The sequence below is a fragment of the Schistocerca nitens genome, chromosome 6 (genome assembly GCF_023898315.1).
Source record: "Schistocerca nitens isolate TAMUIC-IGC-003100 chromosome 6, iqSchNite1.1, whole genome shotgun sequence".
NCBI lineage: Eukaryota > Metazoa > Arthropoda > Insecta > Orthoptera > Acrididae > Schistocerca > Schistocerca nitens.
The window spans coordinates 258025698-258046581 of record NC_064619.1 but is presented as its reverse complement, the minus strand read 5'-3'; the positions used below and the strand labels follow the sequence as shown (position 1 = coordinate 258046581).

The following is a 20884-nucleotide window of genomic DNA, read 5'->3' as shown; positions in this document are numbered from 1 at the left end:
TGTGTATAGCACAACTCATTGTCAGTTTACTGCCAGCTGTTTTGTCAATGTGGCTTGTTCTGTTCATCTGCAGTGATTGTTTTTGCTAGCACTGTTTTGTTCTTGTTTCGTTCTTTATGATGGCAAGTTTAAGTGAACAATGTGCAGCTTTGAAACTTTGTTTTCTACTTGGTAAAAATGTTTCTGAAATTGTTTTAATGTTGAAAACAGCTTACCAAGATAATGCTATGGGAAAAACTCAAGTTTACAAGAGATTTGCTTGATTTAAAAATGGTGACACATCGATTGATGGAAAACCTCATTTTGGGCGTCCATCAACTGCCCAACTCAATGAAAATATTGAAAAAATTCAAGAGCTTGTGCATACAGACTGTTGGCAGACGATTGATCAACTGTCAGAAATTAGTGGGTTATCTTGGAGCTTGGTCCTGTGAATTTGTGGCAGACAGGAGACTGGTTCTTCCATCACGACAACACACCTGCACACACAGCCATTTCTGTTTGACAGTTTTTGGCTAAAAATGGCATGACTCCACTGCTCCATGCACCTTAGTCACCTAACCTGGTTCCATACAACTTTTTCTTATTTCCACGCATGAAAGGGGACATGAAAGTACACCGATTTGACAACATTGAAGAAGTCAAGAAAAAAACGAGGGAGGAGCTGTCAGCCATTTCTAAAGATGACCACAAAAAATGTTTCAAATAATGGAAGCACCAGTGAGACAACTGTATTAATTGTAATGGAGAGTATTTTGAAGGGAATAAGGTTGTTTTGTAAGCAGTTTGAAAATATATAGCCTTTAAAAAATAATTCTCTTTTCTTAACCCCCTTGTACAATGAGGAACTGACCACTAGATGTCATGAAAAGTGTGAAAGGAGAGTAGCATATTGTGTTGTCAGTAGAGAATCAGTAACAGCAGAATATCTTGGTCATGACAGCTCAGTGACTTTGAACATGGACTAGTCATTAGATTTAACCTGATTAATAGATTCATCTGGAATATTTCAATCAATGAAAAGCTGACCTACCCAGGTTTTTATGGTGCAACTGTGAAGTGGAAGCTCAAAGGAAGCTAAACCAAGACCAGGCAGACCTCATGTAATGACAGACCATCAGGCATTGCAGAGGGTGGTTGTAAAAAATCATAGAGGAAGGAAGGTTTGACAAATGTCTGGAGAACGTTACCTGCCATCACGTATAGTGCCACAGGAGGTGGTGTCCTGAATGCAGGTGTTTTTTGTGTTTAGGTGTGACCCCCTTATTGCACTTAAAAATACTAAATGCAGAAAGATTTGAACATCTTGTACAGCATTATGCTGCAGACAGTAGAGGAACAGTTCCAAGATGATGACTGTACTAGGATGACAATGCACCTTGCCATTAGGCAGCAACCATGGGGCAATAATTCATGGACAATAACATTTCTGAAATGGATCAGCCTGTCCACAAGCCCAACCTCAATGCAATGAAACACTTATGGGATGAGTTGAAACATCGACTTCCTTCCAAACACCAGCTTTCAACTTCACTACCTTCTCTGATTCAACTCTTTATGATGGACATCGGGACACCTAAGTGAAAGTGTTTCCAGTACAGTTCAGTTCATCATAAAGTCAAATGGTGGACACATCCATTATTAATGTCTGCTAGTATGTGTCTGAATACTTTTGATAAGATAGTGAATTGTAATAAAGAGAGGTGAGGGATTTTTTGAAAAAGTGTTCTTTTTCTAAACCCATAAATCCTCAGCAAACAATTTTGGTAATTTTAAATCCATCAAAAGGTCAAGAGCTGGCCCACTCTTGGTAGAAAGTACTATAATATGAAAAGAGATCGTACTTGCGCAGGATAAGAATCCAATCCATTATAGTATAGTGAGTAGAATGCAATAGTGGAGAAGTGCAACGGCCCCCTTAATTCCAGCAGATGTGCTATGAGCTGCAGAGATATAATGGTTATGGCCACATCTGAATGTTAAAGAAGTAAGAAGTTGATAGTCACAGAAGGAAAGAACATGACGAAGGAAGGTAGCGGCAAACTACCTTAAATGTTCATCTTTCCTTGCACCTCCTGAAGTATGTGTAAACTGCTCAGACACACACCTTGTTCAGAGTATGAAATGCCTAATGTACATGGAGGAAGGAGAAATCAACAAATAAAAGTACTGCATTGAATGTGCCAAAGCAATAATGAATATAAAAGTGACATTTGATGCATGTGGAAATGTAACCTGCAGAAAGCACAGACTACTTGCATACAAAAATTACTTTTCAGTTTTTTTGTTTGGTGAGCAGTTAGTCAATAATCAACAAAAAAGTTTTTTGTCTTTAGGGAGGACCTTTAGAAACCATTGACGGAAGGAACAGAGAGCCACACCAGGTGTTGAATAAGCAGTTACACAGGACACTTCCTGTCTCGGTCTTGATCATAATATGTGGTGGTACATATGAGGAGAACTATGGTACACAAAACTCACTATATGACTTCACCAAGTAGTGCTGTTATGTCTGATAGAAATACAGTGTATCCAAAGTTAGTGACAGACCTCTTCTACTTGGTTCACTACTGAAGCCTGTCATGCATTTTGGGACCGATAGCTCTTCTGGAATCAGTTCCACGAAATCATTACAACATTTGAGTTACAGAAAAGTAATGATATTTCTGTAGAATGGTACATAACTCTTCAATTCTTTTCAACATTATCTATACATCATTTGATAATCTGTATGCATTGTAAAGTCACCCTGTATATAAAATCCTGTAGTCTCCTGTTTTTGCAGTCATTTCATTCAAATTTAAAAAAGTTTTTTAGATTGACACCTTGTGCATCAGGTATAATAACCTAAAAAAAGAAATTAACCAATGTATTCACAGTGGTTCTAAAACTTATTTCAGTCTGAAGCAGTTAATCATCAAAAAATCTGTCAGTTAAGACCAAACTTAAAACGTATAATGCAGTGATAGTACCAGTGTTGTTATATGGGGCAGAAATGTTAAGTATCACAAAAAAGGCCAAGAGAACCTGCTCATCTTTGGACCAATCTGTGAAGAGTACACGTGGAGATGCAGAAAGAACCAGGAACGGCATGACCTAATGAAACAATCTAACATCATGCAGAAAATGAAAGCACAGAGAATAAGCCTGTTGGGTCACATTGCCAGAAAGCCAGAAATGTACTGGGCTAATATTGTGCTTATGGCAAAGTCTGATGCAATTCCACCAATTGGAAGACCAAGAAAGTGATGGGAGGATGAACTGCAGAAGGACCTTCAGCAGTTGAGTCCATGAGAATTGGATCCAAAGTACACAAGATCACCATCTGTGGAGGAACATCATAAGGTCAGCACATGATCTTCAGGGTCTGTGATTGCCAATACGTATTTAAGTATGCATATGTTGAAAGTAAATACTTCCACAGAAATACAGCTACTAGTAGATTGTAATACAAGTCCTTTTCATGCAATCATTAGAGGCCGTTCCAAATGAGGACTTCCAAAAGTTAAGAAGAGTTCACAAAGACTGCATCAGAAAAAAAATTGTAACCCAAAATACTGAAGCCATGGATATCTCAGGACAGAATAAGATTCACAAGAATCAACTGGCACTGTACAATTGACATTCTGTGTTTCAACATGATGTAATCCAAAACATGGTTGATCATCTTTGCTTAGGTCTTTTAGCAGGCTGCCAGAAAATATGGTATGAATGCTTTGGGTATACTCTCCAGGCACCATATCTGTGGTGGAATCAAGATTGCCTTCCATTGATCAGGGATAGGCACATACCTCTGTAAAGATTACAGTTAAGTTTGTCAGTCAAAAACCTTGCAGCCTTATGGTTAGCAACAGTGACAGCCAAACACGTAATTACATAGAATAAAAGAAGATCATGGGAAAAGTTCACAAACTCTGTCACCACCTGCACAAGTGAGGAGGATTAATGGTAAAAGTAGAACAGAGATGAGACATTTTTGTTATCCAGACAAAGGAGCATCTCATGCATCACATGTGACAGATAAAAATTTTCTAACTAAGGGCTTGCATAAATGTCCATGGTTGCTATTAGAGAGGCACAAAATGTTTTAAACTTCACACAGTGTACAACAAATCTTATATTTCAGATTATGGTTTTAAAGAAATACTGTATTTAATGAATTTTATTTGAAAAATGTCAAAATCTTAAAGTCATTTATACTAATGAGTCCCACAAAGCAGAAACAATCAACTGTTTGACTGTTTTTCCTAACAGTGTCACTAGCATCTGCCATCAAAAGGAACTTTTCATATTCAATGCACAGTTCTATGTGATCATGAAGGGTGAGATGTGAGCAATACAAAAATCTGCTCAGCTTCCATAAATGCCCCGCAGAGTATTCAACAAATGTACACAGTTGACAAAATGGTCCAAGATGTCCTGGATAATCTCCTCTTGTTACAGCATCAAGGGAAGGAGGTGTCATTCTGCTCAGTATCAGTGCCTTCAAGAATGCTCATTAATTACAAGGGGCACTCAATGAGTAATGCAATACATTTTTTTCTAAAAGTAGGTTGGTTTTATTCAGGACTCCAATACACCTTATTATTTATCACTCTTTTTGCTACTTTGGAGTACCCCAACTGGTGGACGAGTGTGTCAGCACTACCAACAAAGGGGTCTAGTTCTGCAGTGAGGTGTTTGATTGTGATCTGTCGATCACCTCCAGTCACAATCTTTGCCCATTCCAACACTGCAGGAGTCACTGCTGTGTGCGGTCAGCTGGCAAGCAAGTGATAAGACAGGTTTGCACAACCTCATAGTGTCAATAACTCTGACAGGTCTAGGAAGTGCTGAAAAGACTGTTAACAGGACACGGTCCCATGACTCATATCACATCCTTCAGGGGAAGGATCTGCTAGTTTGTGGTGTAGATTATGGTTTTAAAGAAATACTGTATTTAATGAATTTTTTTGAAAAATGTCAAAATCTTAAAGTCATTTATACTAATGAGTCCCACAAAGCAGAAACAATCAACTGTTTGACTGTTTTTCCTAACAGTGTCACTAGCATCTGCCATCAAAAGGAACTTTTCATATTCAATGCACAGTTCTATGTGATCATGAAGGGTGAGATGTGAGCAACACAAAAATCTGCTCAGCTTCCATAAATGCCCCGCAGAGTATTCAACAAATGTACACAGTTGACAAAATGGTCCAAGATGTCCGGGATAATCTCCTCTTGTTACAGCATCAAGGGAAGGAGGTGTCATTCTGCTCAGTATCAGTGCCTTCAAGAATGCTCATTAATTACAAGGGGCACTCAATGAGTAATGCAATACATTTTTTTTCTAAAAGTAGGTTGGTTTTATTCAGGACTCCAATACACCTTATTATTTATCACTCTTTTTGCTACAAAACCCTATTTTTCAATGCGACAGCTTTATGCCACCTTACCGGAAGGACCTGTATGACCACATGGCACCACTTTACTGATAAACGTTGGAGCCAACATTTTGCTGCATCAATAACTTCCCCATCATCCACATACTGCTTCCCGCCAAGTGCATGCTTCATTGGGCCAAACATGATGGCAACCCTTTGTGGTCTTCTGTTAGGCACCAAGGAACCCAGTAGGCACACAACTTTGAGTACCCCAACTGGTGGACGAGTGTGTCAGCACTACCAACAAAGGGGTCTAGTTCTGCAGTGAGGTGTTTGATTGTGATCTGTCGATCACCTCCAGTCACAATCTTTGCCCATTCCAACACTGCAGGAGTCACTGCTGTGTGCGGTCAGCCGGCAAGCAAGTGATAAGATAGGTTTGCACAACCTCATAGTGTCAATAAATCTGACAGGTCTAGGAAGTGCTGAAAAGACTGTTAACAGGACACGGTCCCATGACTCGTATCACATCCTTCAGGGGAAGGATCTGCTAGTTTGTGGTGTAGCAGTTGTGGTGTGCCATATTTTTATTTGATTACATTTTATGTTCTTGAAAGAGGGTAGCAATCACCTGTGATAAGAATTTGTCCTCTATTTTGGATAAATGAGCCAATAGGGTATGCATAAGGTTTCAAGGTTATGTGTGTTGTACAGACTTATGCTTAAACTATGAACATAATATTTTAGTGAGAGTCAGAGTGGCTGGACCATCCTTTATTAGTCAGGAAACAACAATGAATGTTAAAATGTCAGCTCAATCACTTTTCCACATTGTAAAAACACTGAAATTGGTGCATTTCAAAGGTCAAGCCTTGTTCATCAGAAATATTATTACATACAAGGATCTCTAAAAGTGATCAAGATAAAAATATAAATAATAAAAGTTCCTAGTTGAGCACCATTATTTCTATTTTTATCTTCATTGTTTTTAGAGAATCTTGTGTAATAATTCTGATGATGACACCATCAGAATCATAAATTTTGGTGGTTTTACACTGTAAGAAGCTGGTTGAACCAACATTTTAACAAGGATTGCATCATGTCCATTACAGATCAGATCAAACTGGATATTTTTATTTATACCATTACTTTACAGTTTAGTTGACTATATAACTTTTCTCAAAAATTCAGGTTTTCATTAGCAGTCTTTTGTGATTTTCATATACATTGGCATGTGTTTGAAACTAGACCAGCGTTTACAGTTTTATCAAAAACTTTACTTACTTTGATCATACTTTTTTTCTACATGAAAACAGCACCAGCATTATCAACCACTCTGCCATGCCCCTTAGCACAAGCTTATCATCACCATCCTTCAAAGAGTGACTCTTTCTATGTCCTTTGTCAACCACATTGCTGCTCACCCAAGCTTTGTGCCTTGTGTTGACACAAAGTGACTGAGGTGGCAGTATCATTCCACTCAACATTTAACAAGCAGTTAACCCCCTTCCACACAGTTCCACATAAATTATATGCCACTAAAATTACTATTACCTTCAATATGCAGGATAACTATTTTTTGGTCCATGAGCTTACTAATCTCAGGTGACATTTCATGGTTACACTTTCCAGCTCATACCCTTTCTTGGCACAGGTGCAAGCAGATACAGTGGATTGGTTGAGGCTGTCTTGGCATCTGCGTGCAAGCAAATCACTGACCTCATCCTATGGCAGCAGAGGTGGGTCGTCGTCTCATTGCCAGTGGTTCATAACAGCGGCTATTTTGTAGACACATTACTACGGACACTGCAGTTAGATGCTTGCTTGACTATAGAAATTTCCTCTCCCATGGATGGAAAGCACAAACATCCTTCAGAACAGCAACACACTGACAATGCCTACATCATCTTAACAGAAGAAGATAGCCCCAAACAGGAGTTGATCCAAAGGATGGTGACACTGCATACAAGAATATCGTGGAATGCCAGAGCCTATTTTTTCATTCTTTGGTGGCGTCATGCAAAAAATTGTACTGCTGTAAACAGACTGCTCACTTTACACTCTTTATTGCAGGAACTAAAGATACTATTTGTTTATCGTGTGTTGGTCTTTGTGCCTGTGACAGAGGGCAAAATCATAGATGCTGATGTGTGTATATACTCGTGGCCACCATTTGACATTAACAGCCACTGTCCTGATACAAGTGCAGCAGCTCTCCAGATATACAGATGGTCAAACATAAGCTTTAACCGATGCAAGTACTGCAGCCAACCACTCAGCCATGACTTGTTCAACAACCTCGGAGGCTGCCCTGTCAGAGTTATTGCAGTGCCCTTTCCTCCATTCATTGTGAAAGAAAGTTTTCATACAAATGGGTATCGTCAGTTTGCAGGAATGGAAATAAATTTGCTACATGAAATTTCAAAGGCACTGAACTTCAGTATTCATTATGTCAAAACAACTTTAAATAACAAAGACAGGGGTGTGTTGTTACCAAACGGATCATGGACTGGAGTCCTGGGGCAGATAAAAGGGCGAGAGGCAGATATTGCAGCTTTCACATTCACAATAAATATTGAAAGATATAAATACTTTGATTTTTCGACCTACCACATTATAGATGAGTTTCACTGGGTAGTTCCAAGAGCAATGCAGAAAGCAGCATGGAAGAATTTAGTAATCGTGTTTTCTCCTGCACTGTGGGTGCTTGTAGTGATATCTCTTGTTGCCTTCTCATTACTGGCAAGACTCTCATTGGCAAACAGTCTTATGCTACTCGGGGAAACATTTCCAATATTCTTCTGTGTGCTGAAAATGCTGGCAATTCTGCTGGGATCCAGCAATGGAGATAACCACCGCCTTTCCATAAGGAAGTATATTATCATTCCATGGATACTGGCATGCATCATACTGAATGCTTCTTACCAGACAACACTCATAAGTGCCCTCACAAAACCAGGTTACGAATATCAGGTATCAACAGAAGAAGATATTCTGCACTCAGGAATGAGAATAGAACTGCTCCCAGTTTTTAATTATTACTTCAGCAACCTCAATGACCCAACAGAAAGAGAGATCTCACAACGGAAGGTCAACATAGCTGACCTGCCAGCTTCATACAATCGCACTGCCTCCTCCAAGAACATTGCTACCATCAGCAGCAGGTTGTTTTGGTTGTACCACGGTGCATCTTACCTGGACGAGCAGCAACAGTCACTTCTGTACGCCTTTAAGTCAGCAATCAGCTTCAGTCTGCATGGGTTGTTGATGCCTCGAGGCAGTCCCCTCAAGCCAAATATTGATGCTGTTATCAAAAGTATTAGAGGCAGTGGACTCTTGGACAAATGGCTTCATGACGTCAACCAGCGAAATTTATTGCAACAGTGCAGTCATTCCGGTGAAACACAGGTATGGTACAAAGAAAAGCCTACATGCACTATGTTATGATATTCCACTGAAAATAAATCATAAATTCACTCTTTATTTGAAATACCAAGGGCCTCTTTGTTTTGTTAATGAAGTTAAGTTGATAACTGAAAGTGACAAATTAAAGTGTATCCTAGACTAGTATTTTAACACAGATCTCTGTCTTACAAATTCAGTGTGCTACCAATTATACTACCTGTGCATGCCTCATGAACTTACTTTAAACTTCAGTTTGTCAAGGATTCCTCTTTTCCATCCAAACTCTGCACAGGATCTCCCACAATGCTGAAATACAAGTACCTCTGAGAGAAAGGACATACTGAGGAGTCTGGCTCATTCACAGACATTGTTGTTGAGAAAATACTATTTTATTCTCAGCTGAGTATATGCTGAATTCAAAGCATGAAACAAGTTAAAACTGTGTGCCAGGGTGAGATGTGAACTTGGATTCCTGCCTTCTGCAGGGAATGTATTACCAATTGTGAGGATGTAGATAAACCAAAACTTCTAGTTACATCCTTTCCCTTGTCTAGTCTCACATCATTGTGGGATAGTCACTTCAGGGTAGGAAATTATCCCATCATCAAATTTGGAAGATTTGCGTTTGTCTGTATGTCATGCTCAGGTGGTGTCATTAGTAGCACACTGACTGTTAAGGCAAGAATCTGAATATGAATATCTGTCTGACGCAGTTTTAACTTGTCATGAACAGTTATTACAGAAAATTCTCTGCACAGAGTAAAAGAATTGTTTATAAGTTAAGCGTATGTATTGTAATCATGGAAAGCAATAAGCATAAGCATTTAAATAGTCATATTTCATTACACCACCTGTAATATGAAGTCAAGTTTTACTATGAAAGGAAAGCAAGTAATATTTTTCTCAGACTTTTGTTAATGAATTGCAAGGAACTGTAATTAATACATAAGTACATCTCAGTGAATGCATAAAAAGCAATTTATTTTCATTAGAATAATGTTTCTTTTTAGGGTAGATAGAGGCCATGTTATATTTCATGCTATAAACAAAGATTTCCTAATCTTAAATATAATGGCCAATGAGATTTGTCTGTAATTCTATTAGGAATTAGCAGAGACACAGATTCTTGCTTTAAATACATGGTGTTTCAGCACAGGAGTTACAAACTACCAGCAGAGAGAGAGTACACTGAGATGAAGGAAAATCACATAGCAGTGCATGGTTGAAACACTTTTCTGGTGCAGTAGTGATGATACAAAACACAATAAAGGAAGAACACAAACAGGGTGAGAAAACATGTTTATTATGCTTCTATAGCAGCAACCAAAGATGTAGGAATTCATGACCTCAGACCTAGGTGCAGGCATCTCTAGTGCATAGAAGATCTGATGTTCTAGAAAAAACCAGGTATGTCCCAGACGTCCCCAGAAGTTGCCACAATGCATGCAAAAAATTCCTCAACACTGTTAATGGGGTTTTTGTACACCTGTGTCTTGACATATTCTCAGAGGAAGTAGTCAAGGCAAATGAGTTCTGGTGATCTCACTGGCCAATGCACCAAACCACCCCTGCTGACTTAATGTTGACGATATACTGACTTAATGTTGACAATATATTACATTCAGGTTGCGAGGCACATCTAGGCTATAATGTGAGAGGGCCCTATCATGCTGAAACAGTACGCCAGAACACATGACAGCAGGAATGTGTGCATCATCCAGTAGCTGCGGCAATACTAGCTGATAAAAGATGAGATAGGATGCACCTGTCAAATAGTGCAGCAACTAGAACAGCCTGACGAGGTGGTCCACAGTGATGCCGATCCATACGTTAACTGGAAACTGTTTGTGATCAGCACGAGCCTTGTTGCATGTGTGTTCTCCTCCAACCACATGTGGGTGTTATGTAGTTTGAACATTCCCTCCCAAGTGAAGATCGCCTTGTCAGTAAACAACATGGTGGATGGGAAATGGGGATCTGCTGTGTGCATCTGTAAATATCACTATCCAAAGGCCACCCTTGGAGAGAAATTGTGTTTATTCAGTAACTGTACATGCTGGGTGTGATATAGGCGCATGGAGTTGTCATGCAGGATCCGCCAGCTACTGCTGTGGGAAATCCCGACATGACTGGTGAGAGCTTGTGTAGTGGCATTGTGGTTGTTCTATACCAACCCCAGTAGAGTCTCCACCAGACCCAGTACAGTCTCCTCATTGGCTACCATTGTTACTGTTTGCTTTGTTGTTGTTTCTCCTCATTGAAGGATCCCCTTTCAGAAAATCTCCTGTGCAAGCATGCAAAGAAGGTGTGGCAGGGACTTTGCCTTGTGAAATAATGATGGGCATACAACAACTGTGCACCTCATTCACTGCAATCATCAGCCCCGTATGCCAAACACTTAACAGTGCCATCCTATTTCCACTCTGTCAGCAGGCAAAATGAAGCTTCACATTGAGCATGGTGGCAACAACCACACACATGCAGCATTATCTGTATGTAGTGCCATCTAGCATATACACCTGCCAAAACTGTCCCAGCATTTTAGCTGCTGAAACCAAAAACACATCTCTTTAAGAATGATACTAAACCAGAAAGCTCTTACACAACTACTCAGTCAACAGAGGTTTGGTAAATCTTAAATGTCACACATGATTTCACTTATTCACCCTCAAAAAGTCCTGATCATCTACTCCAAAAATAGATTTTCCACATCATTTCTTCCTGTGATACTAAAAACCACTCATGAATGTGATTTAAGCAATGACTAACCAGCCAATCTCACCTGCCTACCTATTGCCAAATAGTGGATACACAAACTTGACCAACCAGTTGCTGAACATACTACACACAACACCACCAATAACTTTCACTGCTGCAGTACCAAAATTTGGATCCACCCTCCATCCTCATCCTCACCACTCTTATCTCTCCTGGTTCTAGCTCATTTCAGCTGCATGGCTGAGAACATTTGCTCCCATTAAACCTCCTATCTCCATTCTACATTCTTACAATTCCCTTGGGCCAAACCACCTCTACTCTCAAAAGTGGCAGACCCCTTCCCAGTCCCATTCCATCACCTGTTCCTCTCTGGTTCCTGTTCATCTCCTTCCTGTGTCCAAAACTTGCTCACTTGCTCTCTTTCTCTCTCTCTCTCTCTCTCTCTCTCTCTCTCTCTCTCTCTCTCTCTCACACACACACACACACACACACACACACAGGGAAACTATTTATGAGTGCCTGTCTACATTAACATGGTGAGGCCAGATGCTGCAGAAAGAAGATTGGCTATTGAGAGAAGATGAAGACCCAGTTGCTGAAAGATGAGTGGCTATTGGTAGAAGATGAAGATATGTATCATGAATAAGTGGTAGGGAGGTAAAGGGATGCAGGAGGGGAACAGAGAAGTGACCATTACTGGTAGTAGCAAAATGCAGATTGAATATGATAAAAATCACAACACTGAGGATGGAGCACATGGGAGGTAAACAGAGAGAAAGAATTTAAATTGTAAAAAGAGTGATATCAGTAGCTCGAGAGCTGGTGAAATTTTTGTGTGATTACCTTTGTTTATGTACCATTCACCAGTCATATGCTGGTATGTAGTTGTATTTCCTCATTTTTGTTGATTGTTTGCACTACCCAATTATTTACAGAAGTGTTAATTGTGATGCAATTGCTAGTGACAGGAAAATCTTGCATAAATGTTAACACAAAAATAACATGAAATTAGCAGTTTTTACTGAAATAACATAAACTGGTGATTTTTATGAGATATCATGAAATTTGTAATTATGCCACACAAGAGTGCTATAAATCTCAGGTTGGTAGTTTACTAATATTTGTAACTGATAATTATTAAATGTAGCAATTTCACTGTGACTTCAAACCTCCTTAAGGTTGATGTTAATGTGTAATCTTAAAATTACAGTTCATGTCCCACTTAATGAACTTTGAGGTGACAACGAAAAAAGAAGTGAATTTGGTGAAAGGCAACACCAAATTTGGCAAAAAAAGCTAACTACGAATTTGACAAAAAACACCTAATTGCCAAAAAACACCAAATTTGACAAAAAATTAACATTGAATTTGGTGAAAAAACTACCAAATTTAGGGAGAAATAAAAATAAAATTAACAAAAAACCTGAATTTGGCAAAAAAAAGAACGAATTTGTTGAAAACCAGCACTGACTTTGGCAAAAAATGAAATGTTTTCTTCCTGTCGCTGGCAGTTATGCATTCTCTGTAACTAAGTATATTCTATAAAAACATAAAAATCAGCAACTACCAGGGAAAACTCTATATGTGTTTACAGAAGGCAACCCATGTGCTGACACTGTCCCACCTTGAAGGAGCCTTTGCATTACTGCTTGTGGGTAGTGCAGCTGCTGGAATAATTTTCTGCTATGAGTTGTTTCGACAGTCACCAGACTTTCAGAAGACGTTCTCAAGGACTTGCCAACATCAGCACACTCTTAGTTCTACTCTGCCAACCCAAAATTTTGATGTACATAGAAAAATGGAAGGGCAGCTCTGTAATTACTCTCATTTGGAGAGCTGTTAAAGAAGCAATATAGACCCACATGTACCCAACTTTCTGAAAGCTTAGTTGATAACTGTAGCTATAAAACCTGTAGTGGAATAGTAGCTTCCACAAAAAGAAGGAATTGAAATACTGTGTAACATTTCACTTATCCCACCTTAAACTACACAATTTATAGTATATTTTGGTTTGAAACAATGAAGTTTTTGTGCAATGCCTTTTGAGTTACCTGAAGCAAAATACAGCAGTTCCTTGATTCAGATTCTAATCTAGCACTTTAAAGATGTTTCAGAGATTTCTAATAATATCATGCAAATGATTTTTCTACAGACACACTGTTATATGCAACACTACACATTTCACAATACTTTTCAACTTTTATCTTTGACAAGTGCCTCATCATTCTCTTCCTAGGCTTTGTTCTGTTGTTGAAACATTCTTCTTCTCATAATTTATCTTTTTTTTTTGGTCATGTGAAATCAAGCACAAGCTTTAAGCCAGATATCCTTGCCTACAGTATTGGATAAGAAAATGTGAAGTAAGCAAATCAGTATCATCACAAAGAATTAATTACTTGGGTAGGTCTTACAGATTTCTGTTAACTTTTCTAATGTTTCCAAACATCTGAGATATTTCATAAAAATGAACATATAAGAATGTTTACATTAAACCTCTTATTGATGTCCAGGTCTCCAGCTCAGTGAGATGGGGACAGAGGACAAATAAGAAAATCAACTATTGTATTCTTGAAGGAATCAGTGTAACTTTGCTAAGAATGATTTAGAGAAATTTTGTTTAATCAGAATCAGGATATCGAGAGAGAGTTTTGAAATGTGTTTCTCATAAACAATAGTCATTTATTTCAATCACTTCATGACCTCACTCAGTTTCCAGAAACAAGAGTAGCACTCCTGCCAATCTCTTCATCTCAGAACGGCACATGCAACCTACAACCTCACTTATTTTCTGGACGTGTTCCAATATCTGTCCTTCTCTACAATTTTTGCCCTCTACAGCTCCTGCTGGTACCATGGAAATCATTCCCTGATATCTTAACAGATGTCCTATCACCCTGTTCCTTCTCCTTGTCAGTGTTTTCCACTTATTCCTTTCCCCTCTAATTCTACACAGAACCTCCTCATTGCTTATCTTATCAGTCTACCCAATTTTCAACATTTATCTGTAGCACCACATGTGAATGCTTCAATTCTCTTCTATTCCAGTTTTCCCACAGTCCATGTTTCATTACCATACAATGCTGTGCTCCAGATGTAAATTCTCAGAAATTTCTTCCTCAAATAGAGATCTATGTTTGATACTAGTAGGCTTCTCTTGGCCAGGAATGCCCTTTTTTCCCATGCTAGTCTGTGTTTGGTGTCCTCCTTGCTCCATCCATCATTGGTTATTTTGCTGCCTAGGTAGCAGAATTCCTTAACGTCATCTACTTTGTGACCATCAACCCTTATGTTAAGTTTCTCATTGTTCGCATTTCTGTTACTTCTCATTACTTTCATCTTTCTTCAGTTTACTCTCAGTCCATATTCTGTACTATTAGACTGCTCATTCCATTCTGTAGATCATGTAATTCTTCTTCATTTTAACTAAGGATAGAAATGTCATCAGTGAATTGTATCATTGGTATTCTTTCACCTTGAATTTTAATTCCACTCTCAAACCTTTCTTTTATTTCCACCATTGCTTCTTCGATGTAGAGATTGAACAGTAGGAGCAAAAGACTACATCCCTATTTTACACTCTTTTTAATCCACGCACTTTGTTCTTGGTCATCCACACTTATTATGCCCTCTTAGCTCTTGTACACATTCTATATTACCCATACCTCCCTATACCTTACCTCCATTTTTCTCAAAATTTTGAACATCTTGCGCCATTTTACATAGTTGAACGCTTTTTCTAGGTCAACATAACTCCACTCTTGAAAGTGTCTTTAATTTCAATCATTGCTTCTTTGATTTACACATCTTTGTCTTACACACTTTTTAATCTGAACACTTCGTTCTCGGTCATCCATTCTTATTATTCCTTCTTGGCTCTTGTACATATTGTATACTACCTGTCTCTCCCTATAGCTTACCCCATATTTTTCTCAGAATCTTGAATGTCTTGCATCATTTTAAATAGTTCAATGCAGTTTAAGTCTTCTGAATTGTGCAGATGTTATTTTTTTGATGGTGTCACCAGACTCATACGCTCTACATACCAACATGAATAGTTGTTTTGTTGCCACTTTCCCCAATGATTTTAGAAGTTTGATGAAATGTTATCCATACCTTCTGCCTTATTTGATCTTTATCCCTCCAAAGCACTCTTAAATTCTAATTCTAATACTGGATATTCTATCTCTTCTAAATCGACTCCTGTTCCTTCTTCTATCACATCAGACAAATCTTCCCCCTCATAAAAGCCTTCAGTGTACTCTTTCCACCTATCTGCTCTATCCCCTGCATTTAACAGTGAAATCACAGTTGCGCTCTTAATGTTACCACCCTTGCTTTCAATTTCAGCAAAGGTTGTTTTGGCTTTCCTATATGCTGAGTCGGTTGTTCCAACAATCATTTCTTTACATTTTTCATGCTGTCATTTGTCTTAGCTTCCCTGCACTTCCTATTTATTTCATTCCTTAAGGGCTTGTATTTCTGTATACATGAATTTCCCTTTACGTTTTTGTACTTCCGTCTTTCATCGATCAACTGCAGTATTTCTTCTGTTATCCATGGTTTCTTTGCAGTTACCTTCTTTGTACCTATGTTTTTCTTTCCTATTTCTGTGACTGCCCTTTCCAGAGATGTCCATTCCTCTTCAACTGTACTGCCTACTGATCTATTCCTTATTGCTGTATCTGTAGCCTCGGAGAATTTCAAGCATATTTCATTATTCTTTAGTATTTCCGTATCCCGGTTGTTTGCACACTGATTCTTACTGACTAATCTCTTAAACTTCAGCCTACTCTTCATCACTATTGCATTGTAACCTGAGTCTATATCTCCTCCTGGGTATGCCTTACAATCCAGTATCCAATTTCAGAATCTCTGTCTGAGCATAATGTAATCTAACTGAAGTATTCCTGTCTCACCCGGCCTTTTCCAAGTATATCTCCTCCTCTTGTGATTCTTGAACAGAGTATTAACAGTAACTAACTGAAATTTATATCAGAACTCAATTAGTCTAACTCCTCTCTCATTCCTTGTCCGAAGCCCATATTCTCCTTTAACCGTTTCTTCTACTCCTTCCCCTACAATTGCATTCCAGTCCCCAATGACTATTAGTTTTCATCTGCCTCTATGTGCTGTATTATCCTTTCACTATCCTCATATACTTTCTCTATCTCTTCATCTTCAGCTTGCAACATCAGCATGTATACCTGAACTATCATTGTCAGCGTAGGTTTGCTGTCGATTCTGATAAGAAGAGTTCTATCACTGAACTGTCAACAGTAACACACTCTCTACCCCACATATCTATTCACAATGAATTCTACTCCCATTATATCATTTTCCGCTGCAGTTGGTATTACCTTGTACTCATCTGACCAGAAATCCTTTATTTCTTACCATTTCACTTCACTGATCCCTACCACATCTAGGTTGAGCCTTTTCATTTCCATTTCAAATTTTCTAGCTTCCCTAACACATTCTAGCATCTGGCATTCTACACCCTGACTCATAGAATGTTATCCTTTCATTGGATATTCAATCTTTTCCTCATGGTCACCTCTCTTGGCAGTGCCCTCATAGAGGTCCAAATAGGGGCCTATTCTGGAATCTTTTGCCAATGGAGAGATCATCGTGACACTTTTTCAATTGCAGGCCACATGTCCTGGGATACATGTGTCTTTAATGCAGTGGTTGCCATTGCCTTCTGCATCCTCATGCTGTTGATCATTGATGATTCTTCCACCTTTAGGGGCACTTTCGCACCCCAAGGACAAGAGAGTGCCATGAACCTCTGTTCCCTTCTCCACCCTCTTTGACAAAGCCATTTGGAGAATGATGGTGATTTCTTATGTCAGAAGTCTTCGGCTGCCAATGCTGATTATTAATCAAAATTTAAGCAGTGGTGGGTTTTGAACCCGTGACTGAGGATGTTTTGATTACTAATCAAAGACAGGACCCCTAGGCCACAGGTAACAAACAGTACAAGTGATAACTTTTTGATTGTTCAGCAAATGACTTTTTGACTTTCAGTAAATGAATGTGAAGAAATACTAGGAACTTCATGAAGTGTGGTCTATAAATACAGAATGAAACTTGAGTTGAATAAACCATTAAGAAACAAAATGTGCTACTCACTGCCATTGCTTATTTGCTTGTTAGCAACATATTGATTAGTCTGCAGTTACCTCAACTACAAAAACATCCTGAAAAGTCAAATACATTACACAAAAAATTTCATTTTCTTTGCAATTTTAGACCAAACCAATTTGACAAGAACCATTAGGGAACATTAGGGAACAACCTAAAAACAAATACCACAGAATGTTTATAAATACCACAGAATGTTTATAAATACAAGACAGCCAATTTACCTTCTGTTATTTGTTTATAATAGCAGACTCACAGCTGACAGCTAAGCATTGTGGAACATTTGCCAAATGAAATTTCATGTTGTCATATTGTTAGGAAATAGTACCCCTATTATTGTGAACATATATGGGATAACTTCTCTGGTAAATTTGGGAACCAAATTCACTCCAAAATTTTAGGGAGGAGGTCCAGGAGTTAGAAGGGAGGAAAGGAAAAGACAACATAGGATCCCCAATGGATCAGCCAATAGGATCCTGTCCTGGCTATAATTGAAATGTTATTAAATAACTGACGTAACAAAAGTACAGTTATAATCCTGTCACTGGTTATCATACATAGAAGTAATTAATATCATTTACAAGACATGAGTCCAAGAACTAATTTGTTACCACTGCTCGATGTGAAACATCGGTAGCTTAAAGTATACTCATCTTTCTGTTCATCACTGTAGTAGTAGTAGTAGTAGTAGTAGTAGTAGTACTTGTTGTTGTTGTTGTTCTCATTGCAGTCCATTGTCCTGAAAATAAATGGGATATGATTTTGCCGCACATGTTCCTGGGTCTTGAAAATGTTTAAGAACAAAGTGTTAATCTTTCTCTTTGTCTCAATATTGTGGCATAATTCCTTCACTCAACAAGCCATCAATAATGGATTTCTGTCCTGTACTCACATCAATGTAAACAGGTATTGACTGTAACTTCTTCAAAATGAAACACCAGATGAAGTTTTTTCGTGTGTATTCATCACACCTGAATAACCACAAGGCAGTTTTTTTACACTTCATGAAACATTAACAATACAACCCACAAGGTACATCAGGAACAAGTTACATTTTGACTTCTCTCCATCATAGCTCACATCCAACTCTCCACTACTACTACAAGCCAGTAAAAACATAAAACAAAGATACAAAAGGTTTCCATTGATATCGCACAGAGTGTAATACATATCAATATTTGTTTGCAAATGATACTAGTAAAATATTTTACACCTTACATTGATTGTGTTTAGTGAGGTTTTAAGTATTCTTTCATAATAAAAGGACATAAACAACATGATGTAAAAAGTATTGGTTCACAAATATCAAAACAAACCATTAATCTCATTTTAAAGAATATACATTATCAATGTTACAAAATGCTATAATAGCAAAACATTATATCATGTTGTATGATTGAGTACAGCTGTAGCATCGTCAACTATACTCCATTCAGGAGGACGATGATTCAATCTTGCATCTGGCCATCCTGATTTAGGTTTTTTGTGATTTCCCTAAATCACTTCAGGCAAATGACAGGATGATTCCTTTGAAGGAGCATGGCCAAATTCCTTCTCCATCCTTCCCTAATCTTATGGCGCCGATGACCTCATTGTTTGAGCCCTTCCCCCAAACCAACCAACCTATTGTGTATTCCCAAATCACATCATTATAGTGGATGATGAAATGTTCATAGATCAAGGGAAAATTCAACCAAGAAATCTAATAAATTATGGGACAGCATTGTTGGGTAGGATGTACCTTCAGAAGGTGAAATGATAGTACTTCTGGTATGCATATGTAATTTTAATTTATTATTTATACATATAAATGATAAATTTTAATTTATCCTTTCTATGTATAAACACTCTTCTTTCTGACAATATTGTCTAAGCCATTCAACACTGACTCAGAAGTGTCTGTATAAGAAGAAGTTACACTTCTTTAACAAACAGTAGTCAGCAATATGTGGTAGCTGCTGCCCCTGTGCCTCAACAAACAATGTAAATGACCATATAACTTGATAGTTAAAAAAATCTACTCATCAAGTGGTGGCATGAGAACACACAGTGTTTTATGTATGAAAGTTTATGGAGCCAGAGGCTCCTTCTTCTAGCAGAAGCATTGAAGAGGAAGGAAGAGGGCTGAAGGGAAAGGACTGGAGAGGTTTAAGAAAAGGGGTAGAATTTGGAAAAGTCCCCCAGAACTCCAGATCATGGGAGACTTCCCATATGGGATGAGAAGGTAAGTCACTGGCTCCAAAAGCCTGCATACGTAAAACCTTTTTTTATATGTGTGTCCTCCTGCTGCTGCTTGGTGAGCAGATTCTTTATCCATCCAATCACATTATTTATATAATAGAGGGAAACATTCCACGTGGGAATGATATATATTCAATCACATTATTTTATTTATTTATTTATTTATTTATTTATTTATTTAACCTGATCAGGCCCTCTCTTACATCGGACCAGTGTTCCACACATGCAGCATTTCACACATCAGAGTTACATCATGACCATAGTTTAAATGAGAAAATTAGCTTACTCTAGTGACAATATGAATGAAGAGTAGTGACTAAGACGTAATAAAGTAAATGCGGCAGTATTTTTACAACAGGTGCTATACATGCAGATTATGATAAAAGCAATAATAATAACAGTAAAAAAACCAAATAATAATGATATAAAAGCAATAATAATAACAGTAAAAAAATCAAATAATAATTACAAACATGAGAAAGATTGGCAATTGTAATGAAGGTTTGTGCAGATGTACATTAATATCTTGGTGTGTAAAGTAGATGTTTACTAGTGTAGCAAGTTTTGGGGAAGGGAGATTTAAGGAGGGGGAAAGAGGGAAGTAATGAGGTGAAGTGCATTCATGTACAGAGTAAGGCATTACTGTTGCTTAAGTAGATACGTCATTAACTGTTTTTTGAAGCCGGACATGTTTTTAAGTTCTCTAACATAACGAGGGAGGTTATTCCAGAGTCAGGTTCCCACTAATGTAAAGGACTTGGAGAAGGTGACTGAGCGATGCAGTGGAACAGAGAGGATTTTATTATAATGGGAACGTGTGTTTCTGTCATGTTGTTCCGACATGAGCGTTAGGGACGAGGAGAGATATGAGGGACAGTGTACATTTATAAGGCAGTGGATGAGACAGAGTGTATGGAAATCTCTGCATTTGTCTACACGCAGCCAGGACAATTTTGTATATGCTGATGAAATGTGATCAAAAAGTCAAACGTCACAGATATATCAGACGCAGG

The 20884-nt window shown here is 38.2% G+C and overlaps 1 protein-coding gene across 1 annotated transcript in view; it reads left to right on the top strand.

Annotated features, from left to right (window-relative positions):
• LOC126263317 (glutamate receptor ionotropic, delta-1-like) overlaps positions 1-13329 on the top strand; it is a 106275-nt gene extending 92946 nt beyond the window's left edge. The window contains exons 2-3 of the mRNA XM_049960407.1: positions 7437-8771; positions 13081-13329. Coding sequence (XP_049816364.1) covers positions 7437-8771; positions 13081-13329 — 1584 coding nt within the window. The remainder of the gene's footprint in view (positions 1-7436; positions 8772-13080) is intronic.
• The last annotated feature ends 7555 nt before the right edge of the window (positions 13330-20884 follow it).